Genomic DNA, 22767 nt, shown 5'->3' with positions numbered 1-22767 from the left:
CTATTGTAGTTGTATCGCTTATTAGTATTGTTGTGCCCCTATTGTCCCCATATTGTTATTACTGTACCCCATAGAATCCCTCTATTGTTATTTTTGTGCCTTTATATTATTATTGTTAGGTCGGCTGGGCTATATTGTGACTCCTTAGACTCCTATATATAGAAAGGAGGTTTTGTCATTTGAATCATCAAAGAATCATTCATTTGTGTAATGTAAAGGAGGTTGCCCCCTCGAAGAGGCTGAATTTTAAGGCGTTGATCTATCTTTTCTATCTTTTTGTGAGCTGGTTTCATAACAGTTTTCCGAGGTTTCAGCCAGGGGATTTCTCTCAAACTGTGAAGTATAGCTGCTAAGGAAATTCTCTGTTGGGTAGGCCAGTTTCGACACCCAGATTGTACTCTAATATTGCTTAATAAGAAAACCCTCAGAAAGTTGCACCGGTTTTCCCACATTAGGTTTTTCTGGGGACATTGGTCCAAAAATAATGGTGTCATGTGGTGTGTTTGTTCTTGTTTCTTTTAATTGTTGATCTGTAATATGTTGAGCATGCACTGGTATTTATTTTCAGTGTTTACTTTGTGAATAACTTGTTAAATAATAATAACAAGTAGGTAGGAATAAATCAGAAAAAGTGCATCAAGGGTTTCTAAACTAAGTAAAGTTAGAAACTTCAACACGCAGTAGCAAGGGAGAGGGACGCAGAGCCAGCCAGAGCTCACGCAGGGCCACGCAGAGGCAGCCAGGAGCTGCGTAGAGCCTCAAAGAGGCTAGCGTTGCTGACGCAGGGTCTCCTAAGGCTAACGCAGACCCATTCAGGGTGACACAGTGCCAACGCTGGGCAGAGAGGGGCTGACACAGTCCAGAAAGGGCAGACGTTGGGGTTTTTGGTGGAGATTGGTTCTAAGGAGCTGCCGGAAGGATTATCTGGGGTTTCAGCCAGGAGATTTGTCTCAAACTGAGAGGTATTACTGCCAAGGGAATTCTCTATTAGGTAGGCCAGTTTCGGCACCCAGAGTGTACTCTGATATTGCTTAATAAGAAAACCCTCAGATAGCTGCACCAGTTTTTCCACATTGGGTTTTTCGGGGACATTGGTCCAAAAATAATGGTGTCATATGGTGTGATTGTTTCTGTTTCCTTCAGTTGTTGATCTGTAATATGTTGAGCATGCACTAGTGTTTACTTTCAATATTTACATTGTAAATAACTTGTTAAGTAACATAACAAGTAGGTAGGAATAAATCAGATAAAGTGCATGGGGGGTTTCTAACTAAGTAGACTTAGAAACTTCAACAAGAGCTGGAATCCAGTGGGAATATTCATCTCAACAATATACTCTATGTTCCAGGTTTGAAAAAGAGCTTAATTTCTATTTCTTGCTTAGAAGATAAAGGTGATAGGGTGGCATTTGTTGGTGGCAAAGTCATTAAATGGGCTAAGGGATCTAGTATTGAAAATGCAAGGACTATTGGGATTCGTGAGGGGAGGTTGTATAGACTTCTTACTCCTCCTCAAGCTCTAGTGCATTTAGACATCAACCCTTGTGAATTATGGCATAGAAGGTATGGTCACCTTCATTACAAGATATTGCCATCTTTGAATCAAATGGTTATTGGTATACCTCAATTGAAAGAAGAGCATGAAGGAGTTTGTAAGGGATGTGCTCTTGGCAAGAATGTGAAGAAACCTTTTACTAGCAGTGACACAAGATCCAAGGAAATTTTGGATCTCATACACTCCGATGTTTATGGACCTATTGCAGAGAAGTCACTTGGTGGTCACCAATACTATGCAACATTCATCGATGATCACTCTAGAAAGTCTTGAATATACCTCCTAAAGTCTAAGGATGAAGTATTTGAGAAATTTCAAGAGTTCAAGGAAGAAGTAGAAAATTTGACAGAAAGAAATATCAAAAAATTGTGGAGAATATACTTCCAAAGAACTTGTGTTTGACGCGGGAATTACGAGGAGTTGATAGTTCCCTAAAATCCTCAACAAAATTGTGTAGCTGAAAGGAAGAATTGATCTATTGAAGATTGTGTTAGAGCCATGCTACATGACCAAGACCTTCCCAAGCTCCTAAGGGAAGAAGATTTTGTAAGAGCAGTATATATACAAAATCGAAATCCTCATAGAATTCTTAATGACATGACCCCAGAAAAAAGCATCCACAGGAAAGAAGCCAAGTGTTGATCCATCTTCGAATTTTTGGATGTCCTGTATATATTCATATTTCCAAGGACAAAGGGAAGAAGTTGGACCCAATAGGTATTGTTACCACTCAAACCAACAGGGGACCTAAAGGGGTTCCTAACAAGGCAACTGCTAGGTTGAGGGCAATGGTGGAGGCTTAGCCCACTGTCACCATAGCTAAGTCTCCCTGCTCTTTACGGACTTTCACCAATGGGAGGAGTCCCGGTAGTATAGGGATCACTTGTAAAGTATATGTCAATGGATAGGTGAGAAGTGACCCTGAAAACCCTTTCCCAAGGCTGGAGTGAAGAATGGAACTTACCTACTCCTTAAGCAAGGGACTTGGTCCACCAGGGATAAGGGGTGAGGATTGGAGCGTTGAGGGAGAAAGGATAGGCTTATAAACAAGGTTCTCAGCCCCTATAATCATGAGGAAACTTGGATTCCCAAATGGCCTCTGATGAATAATCTTTATTGAGAAGTGGGACCACATGAGGCCAAGTGGACCTAGCGCAGGTTCAGGGATGGAATGTAGCAACCAATGATGTTCCTATCCTAGACAAGGTGAGGGGAAAGGACCAAACAAGAATATTTGCTTCAAAGGTTGAATTGATCCTATTGAGGTCTAGCCTTGGGGATGCCTACGCAAAACTCGATCCTAGAGCTAGGGCTCGGGATTCCCGGAGATTCCACCGCTAGAATTGACTCAAATTTGGAGGAGAGGGAGGGGACCCACCAGAGCAGTAGCATGTAGGAGATCGAAGTTTTTCCTTGGGTCAATTCCAGGGAAATTGATACCCTAGGTGACCTAATGGGGCTAGACTTGGGGAAAAGGGTGAAAATGGTAAAAAGAGGGTTAAAATGATCACCCCTTCAAGGAACCAGTGCATAATTCACTTGGGGATATGGAGTCAAGAATGATGATGAGTAAGAACTTTGTTTCTTGATCAAGGAGGCCCAAAAAGTCAGCTTCATCCAATGTTGAGAGAAAGAGAAGAAAAGTGACCTTCAAGCATTTATACTTCAGAGAAAGCGATGCAAGATTATTGAGACAAATAATCTCTAGGACATCTCATTCATATAACATGGCCCATACATTAAATTAACTAAAACATGCTCAATTCTACATTTCAATCATGCAGCAACTAGCCCTAATTTTAGTAGTATGCAGCAACAAGAATAATAACATCAAAATTTACTTACAACATTATAGAGTATATCCAACCAGCATTTCGTTTACAAGACAAAGCTCCATGACAAGATAAATAGCCCAAATCCATACATCAAAATTCATCCATCTCCAAAAAATATCCTCCGAGGAAAAAATGTGAAGTTCTCTATATTAGAGAGATCCCAAATCAAACGGTGATCCAAATGAATGTATCTAACATCAATATATAGCCTCCTAAGGAGTTCGAATTAGTCTATGGGCCTACATTAGCCCCTAATGATAAAATAGTGTGCAAATAATAACCCTATTAGTGACAAACCCACCAAACTAGCTCACAAATGTAAAAATGAGCCTCACAAGGGGCCAAATAATAGTATGTGCATGTCGTAGGGCCCTCTAAAGGCTCAATAGTATCCTAAAGTGCCATATTGAGGAACAAATTCCTCACAATATGATGGACAAGGGGGTGGTGGCCCCTTGTTCTCCAAGTAGTAGATCTGTAGTAGATCTGTGATGCTCCCCGTGGGTCTGAGGGCACATCAATCACCCCATGGGTCTCCATATGAATCGGAGATGCCCTTAGATCCTCTGTGATGGTCCAAGTGGTAGAATGAATGCTGCCAGGACATCGTACAAGTGTTGGGACACCTGACAAGAGTGTGGGGCCACTATGGGGGCATGTTGGGCATAGTGTACCAAGCATATCACCATCATCCCAAAAGTGGATCGCTAGTAGTCTCTGAACATCCATGAAGATCTATGGAGTGTTGTCTGCTACTGTGGAGGCCCATGGTTCTCTATACACACCCTACATGTGCCAATGTAGACCTCTGGGGGTCAGAATCCCATATAGGGTAACCAAACCCAAATGGAAACCACCTACAATCCTGCATAAGATCCAATGGATCCCCTGGGCTTCATGTACAACCAGTGATTAAAATAATAGGGTAAAAGAGCTTACAAATCATGGATAGCAAGTGGGCACTTCATAATGGCATGACCTTCCATAGTGGGCTTTAGCATGTGCTAGTGTCTCCAAGCTCGGAAGGGGGTTAGCCATGTACCTTATTAGGTGGTTTCAACCCTTCGAGGGGATAGTATGTCCAAGGTACATCCCTCTAATGGGAGTGGCAAGTGACAAATAAGTGAGATGGAATAGAGAATGAGAGGGGCAGTCTTAAGCCACATAATGGGGCATTGGGGTAGCTAGATAAGGGGAAGCCCATACCCGGGTATGTAATGTATAGGAGAGAGAAGTCGTGGTACATGAGGTGCCCCGACCTTGATTTTTTCACCCTTCTTTATATGCCTTTTGCCTTTTATGAATTTTCTTTTTTTTTTCCAGTTGCTTCAACCTCTGGGGCATCATTCTAGGCCTGCCCAAGGTGGGGGCAAGGGGATAGGGAGGCTAGACCTATGTGGACCCAAAACAAGGATGTGAGCCTAGGTGGGAGAAATGATGAAAGGGGTATAATGAGTGGGGAAAGGAATAATGTATGCGGGTAAAGGAGCGGGACCATGCATCCAAAGTCAGGGTTTCCCAAGTAATACCACCCTAGAACCAAATGGTCAATAAAGGAGATCCCATGAGACTGAGATTCAAGGGTAACAACCAGAAGAGATCAAGGAAACAAAAGTACAAACTAAGCCCACTATTTCCGCCAAATCCCCCCATCAATCCATACCTAGAAGTATCCATGATAAAAAAAACCTGACACTCAAATATCAAATGACAAGACATACCTTTAGATTCAAGAGGCTCACCTTCAAACATACGATCAATACAGGTGGGTGAGGGACCACATGGTTGGCTCAGGGGCAAGATTAATGGCACATAGAGCTAGCAGGAGGCATCAAGGGGTTGTTGGTTGTCGATTGAGGCTCATCATGGAGAAAATGGTGTGTAACAGGTATAAAAGGAATCTTTGTTGGATATAGCACCTCATCAAAACCATATAGAGTCTACATCAAGGAAGAACATCACATTGAAGTAAGTAGAGATGTCATTTTTTACGAAAGCATTGCATACAAGAAGTCCAAGGATATTCCCATTGATTCTAATGAGGAAGAAGAACCTATCTTTGCAAATGAAGAAGTTTCAAGGCATGACAATACTCCGGAACCTACAACTAATCATGAAGAAATTGAAGGACCAAGTGAACTCGTGCAGCAAATCATCATCCCAGAAACTCGAAAGAGGCTAGCTTGGTTAAGGTCAACTCTACAAGAAGTCGAAGGACATGCAACAGCAAAAGGAACATTTAGAGAAAGCAAGAAGCCTAAGAGATATTCAAGTTATGCAACTTACATGACTAAACTTATTGAAGCAGAACCTACCACTTATGAGAAGGCAACCAAACATCAAGAATGGAAGAATGCAATGCAAGAAGAATACTAGTCTATAATGAAGAATGATGTTTGGGAAATTGTTCCTAGACCTAAAGACAAATCAGTTGTGACTTCCAAATGGGTATACAAAATCAAGCATGCAGTTGATGGAAGTATTGAAAAGTATAAGGCAAGGTTTGTGGCAAGAAGATTCTCTCAACAAGAAGGAATCGATTATGAAGAAACTTTTGCTCTAACAACCAGATATACCATGATTAGATCACTCATTTCTATTGCAACCACTATGGGATGGAACATTCATCAAATGGACGTCAAAACAGCCTTCCTGAATGGGATGATTGATGAAGAAGTTTACATTGAGCAACCCCAAGGATTCAAATTTCATGGTAAGGAAACACATGTTTGCAGGTTGAAGAAGGCTCTATATGGCTTGAAACAAGCCCCTAGAGCATGGTATGCCAGGATGGATGCATATCTACTAAGACTTGGTTTCGTCAAAATTTTTGTAGATCCTAATCTCTACATCAAGGTGACAAAGAATGAACCCGTGATCATACTACTATATGTGGATGACCTACTAATAACAGGTGTGGAGCATCGTATTCAAGAATGCAAGAAGCAACTTGCAGTTGAATTTGATATGAAGGACCTTGGACTAATGCATTACTACTTGGGACTAGAAGTATGGCAAAAACCTGGTGAGATCTATCTTGGTCAAGGGAAATATGTGATCAAGATCTTGCAAAAGTTTGGTATGATGGATAGTAAACCTATGACAACTCCGATGATCACTAATTTGAAGAAGTTAAGGAATTCATATTTAAGCCTTGTCGATGCCAAATCTTATCGACAGTTGATTGGTTCCTTGATGTACCTTGTGAACACCCGGCCAGATATATGTTTTGCAGTAAACATTCTTAGTCAATTCCAGATGGAGCCAAGGCATGATCATTGGATAGCAGCTAAACATATTTTGAGATATCTTCGTGGGACTATACATCACTGTCTGAGATATGTTGGTAATGAGATCCAGTTATTGGGTTATACAGATTTAGATTGGGGAGGAAGTGATGCAAATGGAAGGAGCATTGTTGGTGGATGTTTTAGTTTGGGATCTTCTATGATTTCATGGATGAGCAAGAAACAAGATTCAGTTGCATTGAGTAGTGTTGAAGTCGAATATATAGCAACTAGTGAAGTTGGTAGAGAAGTTGCTTGGCTCAAGAAGTTGCTTTCAATTTTGCTTTAAGGACCTTTGGACCCTACCGCTATATACTATGACAACCAGAGTTGCATAAGGTTGATAGAGGAGCCATTTTTTCATGCTAAGACAAAGCATATCAATAATAAGTACCACTATATTAGAAGCTTGGTACAGGATGGGGTCATGAAGCTACAATACATCTCCACAGACGAACAAGTAGTTGACATATTGATGAAGTCTCTTCCAAACAGGAAAATTGAGTATTTGAGAGACAAACTTGGACTTGTGGATATTTCCTCCCTGGTTGAGAGGGAGTGAGGATGGACATTGTATTCTCCATGTGTCATGCATTAGGCTCGAGCTAACATCCATAAGTCTAGTGAAGGCACTAGCAGGGAGAATGGAGGATTGGATAAGTATCTAGGACCGATACTCCTTGGGGAATGGTATCCAAGATAGGAGTAGTCCTGAGGACCAATACTCTTTGAGGATAAGGTAGGTTATCTAAGATAAGAGTAGTCCTGTGGAAAACTGATATTCTTTGAGGATTGGGAATCCAAGATAAGAATAGTCCTATAAGGACATACCTAGTGAACATCTGGATAGGGTATGTGCCTTAACGGGCGATGGTGTCCAAATGTATGCCTCCCAGCGTTGCACTCTAATCTGGTGGAGAGTTAGAGCCTGTCAGTCAAGGCAACGCTATTTTGTAATTGACAATTTAGTTATGATGATGATGCTTGACGATGCTTATCAATCTGAACTCTTCTTATTGTTGATTTTTGGTAGCATCGGATGTGCTCTAGCCATGAAAACTGGTGGAGAGGCTAAGGCACATGAGATCTCCAAGACTCAGAAATCGTTTGGGGAAATTCCACCTTGATGGAGAGATATTAAAATAATTAATATTTTTAATCAGATCCTAAGTCTAAACTTAGGAAAATTAAAATATTAATGTGTATTAATATAATATGGGTGAGAAAGTTCTAAATAACGAGGATCAAGCCAAATTTAATCTTAGCCGTTGATTAGGGCCTTAATCTTGGTCGTTGAATCGTCAACAGGAAAGGTATAAGAGGAGGCTTGAGGGTCAGTTGGAGACACACCAAGTTGATCAGTCAATTTGATTTTTTGGGGCAAGGTTCGCTGAGAAATCGAGTTAGTGATTTGTTGCAGCGATAGACAGTTCGACAAAAGGCCGAGAATACATAACAGAGAGGCAGGGAGAGTGTCGGAGAGTCAGCGTAGAGCCTAAGAAGGCTGACGCAGAGGCAGCCAAGACTAACGCAGATGCTGACGAGGCCAATGCAAAGGATGCAGAGGGCCAAGACGCTGACGCAGAGGGCCAATAAGCTGACGCAAAGGCAGCAGAGGGCCAATAAGCTGACGCAGAGCAGCAGAGGCTAACGCAGGCAACACAGAGGGCTGCAGAGCTGACGCTGGGCTGAAGAGGCAGCGCTGCGGAATTTTCGTGGGGCAGATTGAGAGTTGGTTAGCTGACGCAGAGCCGTAGAGGGTGACGCAATTCCTGAGAGTAGCTTGGAGCAGCTTTCGTTGTCCAACTAAGGGAACAGTCGAAGTCACTGTGAGGCTATTCATCCGGTTGCCAATTCGTTGGAATATTTGTCTCCTAAGAAAGGTACTTCTGCCAAGGAAAATCTCTGAAGGGTGAGCCATTTCTAGCACCCTAGTTGTATTCAGAAAACTGCATAATAATAAAACCCTCATATCTGTTGCACCGATTTTCCCGCATTAGGTTTTTCTGCGAATGATTGTCCAAAAATAACAGTGTCCCTTGTATTGTCTCAGTTTACTTCAGTTGTTGATCTGTATATGTGTAAAGGTTGCATTTGTGTTTATTTTGGTATTTATATTAATAAATAACTTGTTAATGGAAAGAACAAGTAGGAGATAATAAACCAGATAATGCAGTAGGGATTTCTGATGTGTTAGGGAGTTGCTTCAGTCCTGGATCAACGATGATTTCCTAGTTCAATAGGAATTAGACTTCCATGGCACTCAATTCCACAGAGGCAGAGTATATGGAAGCAATTGTGGCGAGTTGTGAGGCCATTTGGCTTTGCAAGTTGGTTGCAAGATTATTTGGTCAGGAGTTGGAGCCTACAGTGACACACTGTAATAATCATAGTTGTATCAAACACTTTGAGAATCCAATGTTCCATGATAGGTCCAAGCATGTTCAGATTAGGTATCACTTCATCAGAGACATGATCCAGAATGGGGCAATGAAGCTTCAAGATATCTCCACAAATGAGCAGATTGCAAACATTTTCATGAAACCTTTGGTGAAAGAGAAGTTTGTATTCCATCGGGACAAGCTAGGAGTGGTGGAGAATACCTTCCTCGCTAAGAGGAAGTGTTGATATTCGTAGCTCAGGTGTAATGAACCATCAAATTACAAGGAACATAGGAATATTAGCAAGCATACGGCACACGCATATGATAGCTACATATATATGAACCGCATGTATTACACTAGTATATGTACGGGCTAATATGGAAAACCCCATGAACTGCATGATCCACTATTCGACCCCATTACACACTTCAACATTAGATGTACACTCTTCAGATCCCCCTGGTCCAGTTTAGAGTTGGATCTAAAAGGCTACGGATTGAGACTGATCACCAGATTAGTCAATCAAACAAGATCTGTCAGTTGAGTCATCTCCAAGTGTTTGACACTGAAGAGCACTTCATCTACTGTTCTCCCACATCCCAGAAATATGGGGAAATATCATATATTTGTCATACAACTTCTGCCTATCATGCATGAGTCAAAATCAATAAGCCATTCAATGCAATTTCCAACTGTTGACCATGCTTATTTTTTGCTGATTGATTCCTCACTGATTAATTATTCTTAAAAGCAATCAAAATATGGTCCTTTCATGAGTTGTTGACAGGAAATCATCTTTTCACCGAGATTTAAAAGTACAGGATCACAGCAATCAAAACATAGGCATTTCTCTTTTGTGAAAAGGCCAACATACCATGGCTATTTTGCAATCCGAAGCATCAAGTTTTGATGGAATTGATCCTACATGGGAATGCATCCTCATTGCAAAAATTGATGTTTCTACCTGCAATATGCGATGAAACCATTCAAAATTTATTTTCAAAAACATTACTGAAATGGTAGGAATTGAAAAAGGCAATCAAGAACTAAATATAAAGATGCCAAAAGCGACCTCTTCAGGAGTCCCTCCCCCATGATCTCCATTCAGAGTTTGACCATGATCTCCCATCACTATAAGCATTGTATTCTCATGCAAGCCCCCAGGTTCTGAGTGATTCTTCAGAATTGATACAACTTCCTGTACAAAATATGCATTGAATTATATAAGGAGAAACAATATGTTTGCAATCCACGCATACTTGTGTTAGATTACACAGGACTTCATACTACAAGCTATCTCAGAAAAATAGGGCGCTGCTTTTCCAGAAAATAGATAAAACCTCTATCAAAGCAAAAGAAGCTTCCAAAGTGGAGACTGTATCCATGAAACACTATCAAAGCAGTATATATATTAAGACTTCACAGTGTCAATCATGTCTAGTTTGGGAGGCTGGGAGGAATAATGTTATCCTCCACACGCAGGTTCAATTCCTGCGAGTGACATGTTGAGCTCTTGACAAGTATATTGTTATAATGTCAATCAGCCCAAGGTTGACAAAGCATTATACTTTTAGTAAATCCAGTTTACCCTCGGTACCATCCTCAAAAAGAGGGGAAGCACCTGCAAGGTTTCCTGGGGATATGTATTCCATAGTTTAAACTTTAAAAAGAAATAAAAAATGTTAAGCCTTCAGATTAATGGACACACAGAATCAGAAATTTCACACACACACACAAATATGTACATATAAATATACAGACATGCAATTACAATTTACATATAGTGTGGTCGTACTCTCCAGCTCCAGGCACAATAATATCTTGTTAGGGTGCACACACGTATTACTTGCCTGCAAGTGTCTATTGTAGTTTGTTAAATTAGAGATTTCCTAAACAAAGGTGCTAGGTATCAATGATTGTTTTTCTTTATAATAATGGAAATGCTCAATGATAAGTAGGTGTATGAAATATATGTTCTTATCTGTATTCTTCATCCCTCTTAATGCACATCTAGGCAGTGCAAATCTACGGCAACCATGAACAAACTAGAATATGGATTTCATATTAATAATGGATTATTTATGTCATGGACAGAAAAATACACAATGAGAATGTTCAAACGTCTCAAAAATAAAAATAGTAATTGTCAAATAAGCTATCTCTTGAAGAACCCATGGGATCATGATGACCATGACCATGAAACACTGGCGGATGGGCCATGGTGAAGAATTAATGGCAGCACCCACTACTGCCTTCATTACACCTACTGGATCTATTAATTATGCATGAAACCAAAAGGACTTTAATTTGTGAATTGTCGATAATTTTATCAAAAATTCGAAAAACGCTGGCCAGTTTTGGTGAATCATATCCTTTAAAGGGACTTTGTACATCATGGCGTTGGAATAATCTCTTATGGCTAGAGCAGTGTGGCCTGCCTAATGCAGCCCTACTTTCATTATATTTTCTTTTGTACATTACGCAACATCTTCTTATATTATTTAAAAGCTATTTTCCAATTAAAAAATAAGCAAGCTCTTCATGTTCAAAAAAATTTCCAGACGATTTTCACTGGTTAAAATGCTTTGCCAGTTAACCATTTAATCCTTCAATATTACAAGTGAATATCCTATAACCCACTGACTCATATTTACAAACACAACGAAACAAGGAATATATATGTGCAGAAGGAAGGAATTCTATGCTCCAATCAATCAAGAGACACTCACCTCTAAGATATCATTATATTGCTCCAACTTTTCAATCATCGGTGGAGTGTCCACCCCAAATATGTGGCCTGCATGGTCCTGTTCCACAAATTAAAAGGTCATTTATTATAACAATCACTAAGAAAACAAGTCAGAAGGCCTTTAAAATAACTCCTCTAAAAATTATTCTTTAAACTTACACTTAAAACTCTTTAAAATATTATGCCTCTGGCAATCAATTACAGTGCATAGAAATGACATCACACACACGTCAATATTTTTGTGACTCACCGTGGAATGCAGAAACTCTAACCTTTGATGAGAAAAGCTATGGAGTACAACTTGCAAACACATGTAATGGCAACTGAAAAGAGATAGTGTGGTCACCCAGGAAATTTGAGCTTGGTAAGGACATTCATCCTTGGCCAAAGAAAAACGTCCACCTTATACAAAGTTAAGGAAATAATTTTTTCCTGTCTAAAAATATCCATAGAAAGACACTATAGAATCTAAATAATCATCTTCTATTTACTTAATCTATGAATATGTGGGCATCCTTGAGCTGTTAGCCGGATGTTTGAGTGCCTTCAACCACTAGTCTCAAGTTAAGTTTTGGTACAGTCAACCTGAAAAGATGTAGTTATTGATGAAAGGGCCAACTCCATAAACAAATTACCTCACAAAGAATACTGGGACCAGCAACACTGTCACAACAGTGCACCATCATTGTACCTAAAATTTCTAGTGGACCTATCAAATCAGATAGAATGCCTGAAATTGATATTACACATAGGCATTAATAAGGTCACCATGACTTTCAGTTATTTTATGCTTCATTTCACTTTAGGTGTTTCTCAATCTATCCTACATTCATAAAGAAGATTGACTTGAGTAACTTGTAACCATTTATCAAAACACTTTCATATTTTAATTGATGCTATGCAATACAAAAAACACTATCATGTATCTTGGTTTTGTTTATCTGTTCGATTTCTGAGATATGGTATCAGACATAGGGAGAGTCTAGGAGTCAGAAGCCATATCAGGAGTCTTGGGCCTTTTAAAGAAAAGGTTTCCAAGCTTGTGATTACAGCAGTCGTAGATCCACAAACTCTGTAAGAGCATGAAGACCTAGGCACTACTAACAGCAGAGACAGATCCGAGTCATCACTAGTGTAACACATCAAAAAGCCCGAAGGATTTCACTAAAACCAAGTATTGATTTGTTCTATTTTTTATTAAAGCAATGTCATCTTTTAAGGGAACCCTACATACCAAGGTTCCAATGGAAAAAGAGTTGTGAAGAGTAGTATGGACTCATGTAGGGTTGCACAGCAGCAATCCAGCCATCAAATCCTAGCTGCCAAAAGGATTCCTAGCTTACACATAACTGTACAGATCTGTATGTCACCAAGCACATCCATCGTATGTATGGATCTGCCGCATGTGAGCCATAGAACCATCAATTCAAGTTGCAAAAGTGACCATACGGCTGTACAGATGCTGCCAGTTTGAATCACAGTTGTACCAAACAGAAATTAAGCCGGCAGTGATCTGTCCCACTATACAGAAAGGAATTTTTGAGCCGACAAACAGATCTTGACTGTACAGACCTCAAATTAGACCTGTACACCTATTTTCAATGAAATTTCTCTAACTTTTTTAACAGTTCAAATGATTTGGGAGCAGAGTGCATCTGCTCTTGCTTCAATTGTTCCTCAGATTTGCAGACCTTAACATTTCAGCTGTTAATTTTCAGTTTTTCGGCAGATCCATTGAGAAATTCACTGTATTGGTGCTGTTTGTTAGCCGATCTGCATGATTTGGTGCTGTTTTTAGGCACAAATCAGATCTGTGCATTTTGGGGGTTGTTTTTAGGGCAGATATATCAGAAATCTTCTTGTTTTCAGTGATACATGGCAGCTATAGGTGCTTAGAGCCAGTATCCAAGTGTTTTTGCTTCAAGATCACAAATTGAGGAAGGGAAGAATAGGTAGTGTTGTCACACAGATTGTCTGGGCAGCGCAACAACGCTCAGACCGGGGGCTGTCACCCTGATCCCCGATCTCTCCGTTTAAGCCGTCTCCCGAGGCTAAGGGGGGTAGACCCTATGGGATAAAGGAAGACCAACTGTGGACCAGTTGGGTTGGGAGACACAGCAAGGCAATTTAGCACCTGATTGATTTTAGAAATTAATGTACCAGTGCCTTATGGAGTTAATGATTAAATAATTATTTATTAAATGTTGCAGAAATATGAACCTTGTAATTTCACGACTAACAATCATTTATCATCAGATAATCCAAACACTGATACATTTCATCAGATGCAAGATGCATAGTATTCTAGCAAATAAATTTCAAAAGATCAAATGCTTTAAGCAACCACGAAATTTAAACGCTGACCAGATTCAAATAGTTAATCTCCAGATATAAACATTTTAAGCACATTTAACTATACCACAACAAAAAAAGACTTTAAAAAGAATTTCCAATTTTTAATTAGTCTTTTTTTTTTGAAATATAAACTAAAAAAATAAAACAAGACTAAATAAAAACCTAAGAATTAAACTTTCTATACTCTAAAATCAAATCCTAAATTAAACTAGTACCAAAATCTAACAAAACTTGAAATAAACAAAGCTAAATCTAAAATTAAATAAATCTAAAAATCAAAACAAAAACTAAAATTTAAACCTTTTATGACTTTTTATTTATTTATTTATTTTTATAAAATTCTAAGCTTAAAATGAAACAAAACTAAAATCTAAATAAAATCTATTCTAAAACAAATGAAAATCGATTTTTATTTTTTTATTTTTTTATATATACTAACACATACTAAAAAAAATAAAAATAATACGCTATCCTAAACAAAATATGCTAACGCTAAACCTAACCTAACAAAATACATACAACATAAAAAAAATATATGTTTGTTTCCCAGCGTGCAGGTTCGGAGACGGAATAAACTTCGACGGCTGAGAGGTTGGAGAATGGTCGACGGCAGAAGAAATCGAGCAAGGCAGATGGAGGTTCTGGAGGCTGCGGTGGGAAGCTGCGTTTGAAGGCAGTGTAGGGAGAGAAAGGTTTTAAGCAACGGAAATGGTATTGGGTAGGGCTGCATATGATTTGATTGCAGGTTGTGGTGTGGAGAAGAAACAAGCGGAGCTGGAGAAAAGCGATGGGTAGCACGCAGTTTCAGAATGGAGCAGAAAACGACTGCGTGAGGCGAGCTGAAGCAACACATGGATGAGGAGGGATGGCGGAGACATAATGAACAGCTGCGTGGAGATTGATGGAAGCTAGGGTTTTAATTTGGAAGAAACAGGACAGGTGTGACAACAGCATAATACTAGTTATTGGGATAAAGTTGGGTGGAGGTGAGGAAGCAATCTCGCCGCCTGATTTTTTCTTAAAAAAAAAAATCGAAAATTCTCCTGTAAAATAAAACCCCAGGAAGCAGCAGAAAGATAGATCAGAAAACCCTCCAAATTCTCCAGTAAATTTTAAATCACCCTGCGTTCAGATTTGTCTAATGAAAACCCCGAAAAATTTTCAAGATCTGTACCTGCAACAACCTACAATGGCAAAAAAAACAGAACACCCAAAAATAATATATGCAAGGATTAAACCTACAAAGAAACCCAAAAACCAGCTAAACAATTACAGTATTCACAGTTTAAAGGCTCTAAATAGCCAGATTTGCCAGTATGCCACAAAAATATTTTTAAAATTTTAAATTTAAGATGAGATGCTTCAGAAAACCCTTCATGCATCCGCAACAAAAATTCTAATGATAAGCCCAAGATTAAAACTGGCTGGGCTCTTTCAGAAAACACAATCCGAGAGTTGGCTGGTTCAGCCGAGAACTTCCCCTAACGCCCAGTAAACTCAAAATTAAGGATGTCTTGCACAGCTTAAATCAACCATTAACATAGAGGAAGCAAACAACAGCGAAATTCAGATCAAATGGAGATACCTGCCATTATATTCAGAAATTAAACTATCATTCAAACCCCAGAGATCAGACAAGATACCTGTGCCTAAATCAATCTTCATTAAGCTATCGCCAATGGCTGAAACTAAATTTATGCAGAAAAATAAAATATCTTACAGCATTTCCAGAAGAGTAACACCAGCAAGATTTAAACCCCAAAATCTTTCTTTATTGCACAAAAAATGACTACAAGAGAGCTTTCTTTAGCACACGACTCTAAGATCGAATGATCTCAAATGATCCCTGACACCCTATTTAAAGGAAAATTTCCCAATAGCTAGTCCGAGTGATCCATGTCAAAGTGATCTCGACCATCGATGAGGATCAAAATCTCTTTTAATCTCATCCGTCGAAATTTTAAATATATTAAAAATTAAAATCTTTCATTTATTTCCTCAAAACTTTGACTTATTATTATTTTATTTTATTTTTCAATTTTTTATTTATTATTCTTTTAATTTTTTTTTTTTTTTTAATTATTTTTTAGTTTTTTTATTTTTTTTTTTTTATTATTTATGTTTTTTATTATTTTTATTGGACCCTCGAACTTAGCCTTTGGAAAAAACACCTAGGACCTAGGACTTATGAGGGGATTAATTATTTTCTAACCCTCAAGACACTTTACATCATGACTTTTACAATTTTACATCTCAAGGGGGAAAACTCATTTGACATAGACCCTCATAGACCACCCAGTTCTGCGACACAAATATAATCTATCAGATCAAGCAATTTGTAGTAACCTAACAAATAATTAGGATTATCTCCAAATTACTTTTACATAGACTCAACCTAGCACACTAGGATTCCCCTAAGATTCTAATGACAATATCCATTCCGGCTTTGGGGTTAGGCTGAAGGAAAACTCTGCCGATCATGGATCAATGAGACAAAAAACCTTCTGGAACGTAGATTATCACTAAAAGATTAGGTTTACCTAGGCAAATACATACATGACACAGATCTGCTAAGATTATTTACAATTTACACATGCACACTGGGTTTACAACATAACATTATCGGGCTGATGATGACAGTCGAATGGCACGGACATATCGATCAAGCGCTATCCCTTTTGCGAAAAAAGGGGGTGTACTGCTATGGGTAGTTGGCACGTAGTGGTCAACAGGTAGTTTTAGCATTTCACTCTGTCTCAACATATGTTTTTACATGTTTTACTTGCACCAATGGCCTCTTTACCAAACATCATGCTAGAAGGCAGTCAGAGATTCTTTGATAAGAACTACAACATGTGAAAGCAACAAATGTTAGTCATATTTGAGTACAGGTGCTTGGCTGCTATTGTCCCAAGTAAAGATACCCAACCACAAGCTGTGTGTAGAGACCAGAACAAATTTGATGAGTGAAATAGAGAAGCAATAATGCTGCTTACATTTCCCATGTCCAATGAAATGCTTTCTGAGGTCTAGACTTCAGCAGGGATTTGGAAAAATTTCAGAGAGTAGCATGAGATTTCAAACAAGGGCAGAGCCCTCTTCCTAAAGAATATTTTGCTTTCACTAAGGATCGATGAGAATGCATTATTACAAGAACACTTACTCAAGATCAAGATATCAAAGACCAGTTGTTGACCATGGATCTAGAGATGGAAGAGGAGAAAATGGTGGTAATTGTGAAAATTCCAAACTGGAATCCTATTGCAGCAACTGATATTATTTCTCCTAATTGTTAATTAATTAACAATTTATTTGCTATGGCAAATATCAAAATAAATACACTGCAACCTTCACAAATAAACTACGGAAAAATAATGCGCTGGAAACTAAGAAATGCTAGCACACACACATAAAAATAACACAATTATTTTTGGACAAAAGTCCCCAAAAAAACCCAACTTGGGAAAACTGGTGCAGCAATTGAGGGTTTTATTATTATGCAGTAGTGAGAAATTCTAAGTACAACTGGATGTCGAAATCTGGCAATCCTACAGAGAAAAACACTGGCAAAAAATCTAGTGAGGAATTTTCCTCACCCCACAGGCATACTCCCGACACGACTTGCCTTCAGAAATTTGGCCTTCTAACCCTTTGCGTCAACCTCTGCGTTGCATGTTGTACGTCAAGCCTCTAACTGGTCTCTAATAAAGTCATTCTACGTTATGCTGACTGGAAAGATGCTTCTCCAACACTCTGGGACTCCTTCCCAACCCCTAGAATTGAAGACGCCTCTCTCTCTCAACAAATCGATCTTGCCTCTAGAAGTTGTTGTGCTACCCCAGCGTCAGCGTCTTTGTGGCTCTTTTGCCTCTTTGTAAATGCACTCACTGGATCTAGAATGCCTCCTCCAGCCTCACTGTCTTTGCCCCTCTCTCACTGGTTCGATCTAGCTCTCTCTCCGGCAACTAACTGCTACTACTCTGGAAATCGATCTTCCAAGAAATCGAACTACTCAAGTGTTTTCTCCATCACCACATCGACCTCCTCTTATAATATTAAAACATAATTGATGGCTAGGGTCATCTCTGGATCGATCCATGTGAGTTTCTAGATGATTCTCACCTTGACTTAATTAATATTGATTATTTAACCATGTCCCCTAAGTTTAGACTTCGGAAACATTTAATAACTGGTTAATAATCTAATTAAGTCATTTCTAGGCAGAATTTCTAGAAAAGATTTCTGGGTTTTGGAGATCTCATGTATTCTAGCCTCTCTACCAAATTTCATGGCTACAACACATTCGATGCTACAAAAACTAACACTCCCTCTTAGCGAGAAATGTGTTATAGTGTCGCATACGCTGCCACAACACTTTGTCTCTGTGTCATCTCCTATCACATCGCTGATGTCTGGCTACTGCTACCCACCAACTAATGCACAACTCTGATGTTGCATTTGTGTTGTTGCTGACACTACCATACTGCTGCCAACTCTACATCTGCACTGCGACTACCTCTCATCTGTTGTTGTTGCAACTAAAAAGCATCCAAAATATTGAATCAACTGTGTTCAGTATGATGCATCTATCTCCCGAGTATCTGGTTGCTACTAGTATCTACACTGCCACTGAAGAATCTGCGTTGTTGCTGACTTTGTACTGTGCCAACTGCACTGCTGCCAACTCTGCACTGCACTCTCAACATCTAACTGCTACTAGTCTCTGCAACTATCATTGGGTCTCTGACTACATTAACTGCCACTGATCCATCCTGCTACTGAATATTGTGGGCCCCCCATAGCCAGGTATTGATCCAAGAGATGGATTCCTCAAGGACCCTGCTCATTTGTGGCTCTCTGGGGCTATAATTCCAAATCACCCCACCTCGCTCCTGGAGGTATATGGGCAATCACAGCGAAGTCTTCCTCCAATCTAGAGGACAACCTGTCAATCTCTGCTAAAGCTGTATGTTGGTCTTGCCTCTCCATCTTGTCCTTCTTCCTGAGAGGACACTGGGTATTGTAGTGACCAAGCTCACCACACCAGAAGCATTTGACCTTTGACAGGTCCTTCTTCTTCCTCTACTCCCCCTGTCCCTGACTGGGACCCTTAGATGCGAGGGCCACATTCTCCTCCTCCTTCATCATCTTCAATTTGTTGTTGTTGCTGCCACTGATGGAGCTCCTTAAAATAGCTCGCCTCAATTTCTCCTGCTGCAAGTCAACCCACATCCTGTCCCACTCTGGTAACTTGCCTTTGTCAAATATGCTTTGGAAAAAGACCCGCTAGTCCTCAGAGACACTATTGAGTGCCAATCTCACTAGCTCTATGGGTTGAGGCACTGTCCCAACAGCTAACAACGGGTCCCGGACCTCCTGAATCCTGGTGAGGAAGGGATCTATGCTTTCCCCTTTCTGCACCCGGATGAGCCTCAGCTTCTCCTCAAGATACATCTTCCACTACTCGGAAGTACCCTGATATAACATGGCGAGAGCATCCCACATTTGTTTGGCAGTATCTTTGTCAGCGATATGTGAGACTATATGATCCTGGACTCCATCTAGGATCAACCGCTTCACCGGTGCCATCTACTTTTTGTACTCCTTCAGTTGATCTACATCCTAAGAAACTGCCACCATTGCATCAATATAGGCTTTCAAGCCATATTCATCTAGAAGGACAGATATCCTTGCCCTTCAGATGATGTAGTTGGAAGCTCCATCCAACCTATCCTGATCACGAAGCCTAGCAGTGGCCATAGTTTTAAAAACCGGAACCGGTGACCGGACCGGTCCACCTAATAAACCGGGTCTCAAACCGGAACCGGTCAAACTGGGAATGGTCAAGTCTAAATGATCAGTTTTTAAAAAAATCATTAAATAATTATTTTTAATGAAAAAAACTATTTTTAAGATTTAAGACCATGATTCCAAGTCAACAGAGACAAAATATGCAAAGTTTGCTCATTTATATACCATGTAAAGGTGAATATATCAAAATGGCACCAAGTGCAATACATATCATCGACAAAATACATAAGCAATGAGGCTCTAAATGACCTCTAAAGTCTGAAAACAATGCTCTAAGCTATGGGGCCACTGACCTACTACAAGTCTACATATCAGTGATCAACAACTTGATCACTCCTCATCATGATCAAACTCATCACCACTACTACACAAGAAATCATCAACATGAGCTACATAAATAATATGGCTCAGAGTTCAAGGACTCCTAAAACTCCTCTACAACTTTAGTAGTAGTAGTACTAGTAGTAGCAAAAATAGACATCAAAACTACAAATCATTGGTCAACATGGCCACTCATGAAACTCATCATTGATTCAGCGCTACTAGAAATGGGACCATCAACAAGAGATAGATAAACATCATTAGCTCAAAGTCTTCAAACTTGGATTGCTCAACCTTATAGCATGATAGAAATGGAAAAGGTTTAACATGCCTAACCAATGATCTTTGTTTGAGTGAAGGGTTCATCTCTTCAACCTTATAATGTGGTAGAAAAAGATTAGCATGCCTAAGCAGTTCTTTTCCTTTGAGTGAATGGTTCATTCTTGTTAAGGCCATGGTAGAGGAGTTCAACAATCAATACCACCAACATCAATAAAGCTCAACTTTCAATACCACCAACATCAAGGTTCTTAAAGGGTTTCATGCTCTTGATCAAATGTCAATCGCATACCCTCACGCATGATACAATCAAATGGAAACATTGCAAACCCCCAAACCATGAAATCTGAAAACCATCAAGCCTACTGAATTTTGAGTGAAATCTAGAATTCTAGTTTCTCCATATGAAATCTAATGAGGTCAAAACCACTCTCAAACATCCTGAGTGATTTCATGGTAATGTTAAAAATTTAAGTAAAAGGATGAAAATGAAAAAAAAAGAAATGTCACTTTTACTTTAAGCATTTAACATTACTATTAATTGCCAACATTTCTAGGTTGAGATGTGTCAGGAAAATGAGAAGGTAGGCATGCTTTTCTTGGAGGGACTATTTTTGGAGAAAACCACCCCAAATTTCCCTCAAAATAGCTTCAAAACTCATAAAATTGTGTTTTGTGGGGTTTATAGCTGCCCTAGCAATAAACCGGCCGGTTTATGATGGAACCAGTCAGTTTATGATGGAACCGGTCGGTTTGACCATAAACTGGTCGGTTATGTCATAAACCGGCCGGTTAGGACCGTTTTTGGGAAATTTGGGCGAAATGGACCCTTCAACCGAGTTTTTTTAGCTATTTGACCCGGTCGCCCAATGAACCAGTAGGTTTGACTGGTTTCCGGTTCAAGCCAGTCGGTTTTTAAAACACCAGTGGCCATCTCAACAATTTGTTGAAAACTTCCTCTTTCCTTTTGCTAGGTTGTTGCTCTGTTATTCGCACTCCCTTCTGGAGTGAGAAGATCTACTCACAACTACTATCGATCTACAAGGAAAATCTAACTTCTTGAGACTAGAAGTTCCCTGAGGAAAATTTTCCCTTTCTGTGTGCTCTTCTCTCCTCAACCCCAACGCTGAGTTTGCACTAGCAAACTATTGCAAAAACCTCTACATCCAGCTAGAGATCTATTCAACGAAAAATTTGAGTTGCTCCCTCTGCCTCTGGAATCACTCGATCTGGAAGGATTTAATGTTTTTGCCCCTCTAGCAAAAGACTGCGCTGCCCTTGAGAATTTCAACCTGTTGCCCACACTAAGCAGTGAAATTCCTTCTTTTCACCTCTAAGCTCTCCAACTGATCAACTGCTCTCTAATACCATGTGAAAATTCCAAACTGGAATCCTATTGCATCAACCAATATTATTTTTCCTAACTGTTAATTAATTAACAATTCATCTACTATGGCAAATATCGAAATAAATACATTGCAACCTTCACAAATAAAACTTCAAAAAAATAATGTGTTGTGTTGACCACTACGTGTCAACGAATCATAGCAGTACACCCCCTTTTTTTCACAAAAGGGATAGTGCCCGATCAATGTGTTCGTGTCGTCCAGCTATCATCATCAGCGTGATCATCATCTTATAATGTAAACCCAATCTGCATGTGTATAACGTAAATAATCTCAGCAGATCCGTGTCGTGTATGTAATTACCTAGGTAAACCTACTTTCCTTGTAACGATCTACATTCCGGGAGGTTTTTTTGTCTCGCCGATCCATTCTCGGATGGTCGGCAGAGTTTTCCTTCAGCGTTACCCCAAAGCCGGAATGGATTTTGTCACTGAGATCTTAGGGGAGTCCTAATGTTCTAGATTGAGTCTATGTAAAAGTGATTTGTGAATAATCCTAGCTATTTGGTTAGGTTTATTACAAACTGCTTGATCTGCTAGATTATATTTTGTGTCACAGAACTGGATACTCTGTGAAGGTCTTTTGCAAATGGGTCTTCCCCCTTGAGATGTAAAAATGTAAAAATCATGATGTAAGGTGCCTTGAGGGTTAGAAAAATAATTTATCCCCTCATAGGTTAATTAATTAAATTTTCTAGCCAAAATTAATTAAAATCCTAAGCTAGAAATTTAATTAATTCTAGGTCCTAGGTAAATTTAAATTCTTCGAAGGCAAAATTCGTTGGTC

The 22767-nt window shown here is 39.4% G+C and overlaps 1 protein-coding gene across 2 annotated transcripts in view; it reads right to left on the bottom strand.

Annotated features, from left to right (window-relative positions):
* Nucleotides 1-22767, bottom strand: part of LOC149245297 (Alkaline-phosphatase-like family protein) — a 377731-nt gene that overhangs the window by 246741 nt on the left and 108223 nt on the right. For both annotated transcript variants that reach the window (XM_089457751.1, XM_089457752.1), the window contains exons 7-9: nt 11790-11867; nt 10133-10258; nt 9935-10024 (exon numbers count right to left, since the gene is read on the bottom strand). In XM_089457751.1, the coding sequence (XP_089313877.1) occupies nt 9935-10024; nt 10133-10258; nt 11790-11867 (294 nt within the window). The remainder of the gene's footprint in view (nt 1-9934; nt 10025-10132; nt 10259-11789; nt 11868-22767) is intronic.

The sequence above is a fragment of the Pinus tabuliformis genome, chromosome 7 (assembly GCF_031772625.1).
Source record: "Pinus tabuliformis cultivar Carrire ecotype Pingquan chromosome 7, CPIR1, whole genome shotgun sequence".
NCBI lineage: Eukaryota > Viridiplantae > Streptophyta > Pinopsida > Pinales > Pinaceae > Pinus > Pinus tabuliformis.
The sequence above is the reverse complement of the archived record's forward strand: the minus strand, read 5'-3'. Positions and strand labels throughout refer to the sequence as shown.